Here is a 6,291-nt window from a genome sequence, read left to right on the forward strand (position 1 = left end):
GTTGGGTTTTAAGAGCACATCTAGCATCCAAATCTTGGTTTCTAAAAACTATCCCTGACTAAAAGGAACAGAACTCCTTGGAAAAGCAGTTGATTACTGATCTGGGCAGGGAAAAGACAAGATGAGCCCGGAGCATCTTATGGTACTACAATGTAAGACAGTGCTCATCAAAAGGTAAGGGCCAGTCTAAAGGGCAGACAAGCCTATATGACAGAGGCCCCCAGTGACCAAAGCTGGGATAATCTGAACAACAAAATAAATAATGATTGTATTAGATTATAACCTATGGAATAAAAAAAAATATCCATGAGCCTATATTGGTAATGTACAAATGATTCAGTAAATAAATAAATGAAGCAGAAGGGATGGCTCTTCCTTAGAGAATAATTCTAACTAAATAATATCCAAGAAATAAGAGACATAGAAAATCACTGTTAGAATGCCATGACAACAATGAAGGCAGGCAAGATCCACCAATGGATGCTAAAAATAATGAGTGAAAGTGAGGTGAAACAGGATATCTGCAGCCTTAAACTTTCTACCCTGGTATATTCATTAACCACAAAGAGAAAAATAGTAACTTCACAGTGCAGAAACACCACAGACATGAACTAAACTAAATGATCCAGGCTATTGCCATCAGTAATAAGACATATTGACCCCTTACACTGCTGACGTGATATATTGAGAAGGGAACATCACTTCTGTAGTATTCTTGCCAAAAATGCATGGCGTCCATCTACTCGTGAGAGAACATCAGACAACCCACACTGAGGAACGTTCTATACAGTAACTGATCCATACTCCTCAAAATGTCAAGGTCAGAAAGACAAGGAGAGACTGAGGAACTGTCACAGATTGTAGGAGATGAAGGAGACAAGACAACTAACACCCCAGAAAACAAGGACATTAGTGGAAGAACGGGTGAAATCAAATTTGCAGTTTAGTAATGTACCAATTCTCTAATTGTATCAATTAGTATTTTACTAATTCTTAGTTTTGATAATTGTACTGTGGTTATGTATAATGTAAACATTAGTGAAAACTAAGTGAAGGGTATACAGAAACTTTCTGTACTATTTTTGCAGCTTTTCTGTAAGTCTAAAATTATTTCGAGGGACTTCCCTGGTGGTCCAGTGACTAAGACTTTGCGCTCCCAATGCAGGGGACCTGGGTTCGATCCCTGGTTGGGGAACTAGATCTCACACGCCGCAACTAAGAGTTTGCCTCAACTAAAGATCCCACATGCCACAACTAAGATCTGGTGCAGTCAAATAAATAAAATAAAATAAATAAATATTTTTAACAAAAATAAATAAATAAATAAAATTACTTTGAAACAAAAAGGTAAAAATAATTTCGATACTCACCCTTTATCCGTTAATCATATGAAAATATCTTCCTCTTTTGGCACTCTGGTTGAGTTGATGCGTCTCCGAGCTGGAATGTTAGCTGTTCCTTCCAAAGGCCGTTCCTTCCAAAGGCCATTCCTTCTATTGCTCTGTCAGGTCGGCGGCCTCAGGATGGGGAGGTAGACATTAGGATTAGTGGATCCCATGGTCATCTGCCCATTACTGCACCCGCCTTTGCTAAAAAGTGGATCACTTGGCCTGAGGGGATGGTATGTGATATACCATGTCGGTGGGTCAAACACTGTGTGAGCCTTCAGATGCTGGTGCTGGCTGAGGCCATGCAGGCAGGAGAGGCTAACCCATACGCATAATATGTACTGCATTGATTTCAGTCAAGATAAATTGCTCCCTGTCCAGAGTGGAAAGGGTCTGACGTGGTCAACTTGTTACCAAGTGGCTGGCTGGTCTCCCTGAGGAATGGTGCCATGTGGCAGATTCAGTGTCGCTGTAGGGTGAACACTCAGCAGTGGCAGCAGCTAGGTCACCCTTAGTGAGTGGGTGTCCATGCTGGTGGACCTGTTACTAGCCTCTCCCCTACTGCCATTGTGCCAGCGCTGGGGGGGTCTTTCACAGCGGCTGGCCGATGACTGCTGGCTGAATCACGCTGTTTACTTGGTTTAGTCTCTTCCATGGTAGATGCTCTCTGGTGGGCGTTGACATATGATACGCGTGCTATAAAGACCTCACTTTGTATCTGGTCCTCAAGGTCCATCTATATGCCTCTTCTCCAAACCTCCTTGACCCTGATGTTCCAATCTCCTCATAGGCCCCTGACCAACCAGCCAAGCCATTCACCATTGCCCATGGGCCCATATATATTCTTCTATTGGACCCCTTTTCTTTCTACAAAAGGGGATGACTAGGTGCATGACCTGGAGCTCTGCCAATCGGGAGGATCTCAGGGTTACCCCCAAGTGGGGCTGTAGTACAACAGTCCATCTTCAGCTCAAACCCTCATATTGAGCCAATCCATTCACGAATCAAGCTTGAACTTTTTCCTCCTCCATCAGCTGGTCATAAGAGTTCCCCCATACGGCTGTAGGTGTGAGCTGAGGGAAAGGTACTGGCCAAGCAATGGTGGGTGACATGGGGGTCTGGGCCACCTACTCATGCAGCTGACTTTGCCCTCTGGCCCTGCTTGTGCCCAATTTTCTTGTTCCCCTTTTTGTTTTGGACCTGCCTGACTTTATGACTTGGTGGGTCTAATAGAAGACAGGTCATGACAGCCAGCTCTGGCCACATGATCACTCAATGATATCTTGTGGCCACACTCACCATCTTAACCAGGACCCAGTAGTAGGCTGGGGCAGTTTTTTGTATAGTGTGTAGGTCTCTGTTGCAGATGTCATGACCCTGCTCCAGAACCTTAGGAATCTCTATCATGGCTCTTCTTTTTAGGGTTTGCCACAAAACTACCTGGCATCTCTCCTCCATCCATAGATACCTCTAGTACCAACGGCTACATGTGGCTAACAGCTACCATATTGGAAAGCACAGATACAGAACATTTCTATCAGTTCAGCAAGTGTATCAGACAGCACCACATCTAGATCTAACAGTTTACAAGAAGTACAGAATCTCACAAGGATACAACCATCCAAAAACAGAATGCGGAAAATTCTACAGAACAAGTGACCCAGTTTCTTTAACAAATAAATGTCATGGAAGAATGGGGGAGAGGGAAACTGTTCTAGATTAAGTTGCTTATGAGACACATTAACCAAATACATTGTGTGGACTTTCCCTGGATCTTGATTTGAACTAACCAACTGTAAAAGAGATGTTTTTTGAGATAAGCCAGTTAAGCAACACACTGAGAATGGAAATGTGGGCTCATTCAAATGTGGATGGGGAGAAGGACCCAAGTAGGAGTTTGTATTCCTGGTTTGACTGGGAAGAAAAACAAAGCCAGAAATAGCTTTATCTCAGTAATGTTAGCAACACGCTTCTTCAAATTTGCTGTGGGAGGAAAACAGAGCTTGGAATACTTTCAAGAGCAGCAGCCACATCACTCCCCTCGATCCTGGGATATGCCCAGTGGGAGAGTGGAGACAAAGGGATGCGACAGTCTTTTCCTTCGCTTATCTGGCAAACTGCTGCTCATCCTTAGCACTCCTCTTCCAGGAAGTCTTCCTGGCTTGCCTTACTGCCCTACCCCATCCTAACCCCCAAGAGCCTCCCTGTGCTTTCCTCCTCATAGTCCTGATCAAGGCCTACCCTAACTGTGACACTGGAGCTGGGACTTGCAGGGTGAGAAAGATCAAGGGTGTGTCCCAAGCCCCCGAGCTTTGCTGGAGCTCTGGGTATTCGGACCACAAGAAGCCACTGCATAGTCTTAAGCCAGGAAGTGGCGGCTGTTCTGTTTCCCTTTGTGCTTAGTAAGCCTCACCTCTCCTTTAAGAAGTACTGACTCAGTGAGGGCTGGCAGGGCCACCTTAAGGCCGTGCCACCTTAAGCAGCCCTGCCCCCAGCACAACCAATAGGCTGGGGTGGTCACCGGCTGTTGCCCAGCTATGGCCAGCCTGCTCCGGGCTGCAACTTGGGGGATGTTCCCCTGGAGGAGCTACTGCTCCAGGGGGACGCAGGTAGGTGGGAGGAGAGGAGCCCCTTAGAGGGTGGGGGGCCCCCGATGCCGAGTTCTGGCCAGACTCTGTGCTGCCCCAGCACCAGGAGACCTTGAGCAGAGGCTCGCTGGGCTCACCCCAGGTCAAATGTGGGTGTTCAGTGAGCTGGGCTGAAGCCCTCACAGCTGCCATGAGTGGGGCTGGGGGGTGTCAAATGAAAGATTTGTGGACTCTAGGGCACCCCTTTGAGGCCCCGGAATGCACACACATTTTGAAAGAATGCCTGGGAGGCAAGGAGCTGGGTTCTAGGCCAGGCCCTGTCCTGGACTTGCTGGCCTCTTTTCCTCATCTGTAAAATGGGAAGAAATCCCCAGAAGGGGTCCAAGAGCCCTACGAGCCCCCGGCCAAGGCGGGGTAGGGGTGTGGGTGCCTCTGTTCACAGGCAATGGGACCCCCACTCCCACCCCTCCCACCGGCCAGGTGGCCCCAGGTATCTTTGAGTGACCCTGCCAATGTGTTTCTCCCCTGCAGGGTGAGCTCAGCGAGGGATTTGTGGAGGCTTTGAAGGCAGTTGTTGGGAGCCCTCATGTGACTACTGCTGCTGTGGTCCGAGAGCAGCACGGGCACGATGAGTCAATGCACAGGTGGGCTCCGCCACCCACTGCATCAGAACCCCTGGCTGGGAGTGAGGGTCCTGGGTTATCTTCTGCCCCTCAACCCCCGCCATGTATTCTTGGGTGCTCTGGCATTCTCCACCTCTCCTCTATGCCCCCAGAAGGGTGTTCTCTGCCCCTCGCTCACTGTGTAGCCTCAGGCCCTGCCATACCTTCAAACTTGAGCAGGACCAGAGGATACCACACACCCCTACATTGCTGAGGGTCTGGTTCCAGGTGCCAACCTCCGGACGCCGTGGTGTGGCCCCAGAATGTGGAGCAGGTCAGCCGGCTGGCAGCCCTGTGTTATGGCCAAGGCGTGCCCATCATCCCATTCGGCTCGGGCACCGGGCTTGAGGGTGGAGTCTGTGCCGTGCAGGTATGTATGGTGGGTGGCCTCCTCCCCCGGCCAGGCTCTAGTCCCACCACACTTGTCACACCGGCAGCTGCCTCCTCCACCACACCAGCCTGGCTGGCCAGGTCCAGCCCTCCTTACCTGCCATCCCGGGGCTCTGGTGTGGCTGCTGGGAGGTCGGCCTCGAGCTGGGGTCCTGGGGGCTGTGTCCTGGCGAAAGATCTAGGTCAGTGACCGCTTGAACGCCCTCCGCCAGGGCGGCGTCTGTGTCAACCTGACCCACATGGACCGAATCCTGGAGCTGAATCCGGAAGACTTCTCTGTGGTGGTACAGCCCGGTGTCACCCGCAAAGCCCTCAACTCCCACCTGCGCGACAGCGGCCTCTGGTTCCCTGTGGGTAGGCTGGGGCTCCAGGACTTTCCTGGGCCTGGAGGGCTCCCTGGTGGCAGGCGTGTTTCTGGGGCTTGGCGGGATCCCTCTGCCCAGGGGCACCCGCCCCAGGCTTCCTTCTGCCTGCCCTCTGCCCTCCAGACCCAGGTGCAGACGCCTCTCTCTGCGGCATGGTGGCCACCGGCGCCTCGGGCACAAACGCTGTGCGCTACGGCACCATGCGCGACAACGTGCTGAACCTAGAGGTGGTGCTGCCGGGAGGGCGGCTGCTTCACACCGCGGGCCGGGGACGTCACTTCCGGTGAGCGCCCTCTACCGGCGGCGACGGGGGCCTCCTGGAGAGGCGGGTCACGAAACTGCCCTGTGGGCCAAAGCTGGTGGTCCGGAGGCCTGTTTGGGCTGTGCCAGGAAACGGCTGCCTGGGTGGCAGTCTGCACAGAGGCGGGTCAGCCCAGACCTCAGGCTTAGCTCCCCACCTGGCTTCTGGCCAGAAATCTGTCGTCACGTGGCCTGGGCACTCACCTACCTCATGTCCCCGGGGTCCCAGGAAGAGTGCAGCTGGCTACAACCTCACAGGGCTGTTTGTGGGCTCCGAGGGAACGCTGGGCCTCATCACGGCCGCCACACTGCGCCTGCACCCTGCCCCTGAGGCCACGGTGGCCGCCACCTGTGCCTTCCCCAGCGTCCAGGCGGCCGTGGACAGCACCATACACATCCTCCAGGCTGCAGTGCCCGTGGCCCGCATTGGTGAGCCTGGGATTGGGCCGTCCAGGTGGGCTCCCTGGAGGAGGCCCCCTTTGAAGGCCATGCGTCACCTCACGTGGCCTCTCCTTGGTCCCAGAGTTCCTGGATGACGTCATGATGGATGCCTGCAACAGGCATAGCAAGCTGAACTGCTGCGTGGCGCCCACGCTCT

At 52.2% G+C, this 6,291-nt stretch overlaps 1 protein-coding gene across 1 annotated transcript in view; it reads left to right on the top strand.

Annotated features, from left to right (window-relative positions):
- Positions 1 to 3,925: 3,925 nt before the first annotated feature.
- The window catches only part of LDHD (lactate dehydrogenase D), a 3,832-nt gene continuing 1,466 nt past the window's right edge, over positions 3,926 to 6,291 (top strand). Inside the window, exons 1-7 of the mRNA XM_007462938.1 lie at positions 3,926 to 3,997; positions 4,508 to 4,620; positions 4,867 to 5,008; positions 5,241 to 5,382; positions 5,517 to 5,676; positions 5,923 to 6,122; positions 6,217 to 6,285. Of these exons, the coding sequence (XP_007463000.1) occupies positions 3,926 to 3,997; positions 4,508 to 4,620; positions 4,867 to 5,008; positions 5,241 to 5,382; positions 5,517 to 5,676; positions 5,923 to 6,122; positions 6,217 to 6,285 (898 nt within the window). The remainder of the gene's footprint in view (positions 3,998 to 4,507; positions 4,621 to 4,866; positions 5,009 to 5,240; positions 5,383 to 5,516; positions 5,677 to 5,922; positions 6,123 to 6,216; positions 6,286 to 6,291) is intronic.

This window comes from Lipotes vexillifer, unplaced genomic scaffold, assembly GCF_000442215.2.
Source record: "Lipotes vexillifer unplaced genomic scaffold, Lipotes_vexillifer_v1.1 scaffold70, whole genome shotgun sequence".
NCBI classification, from domain to species: Eukaryota; Metazoa; Chordata; class Mammalia; order Artiodactyla; family Lipotidae; genus Lipotes; species Lipotes vexillifer.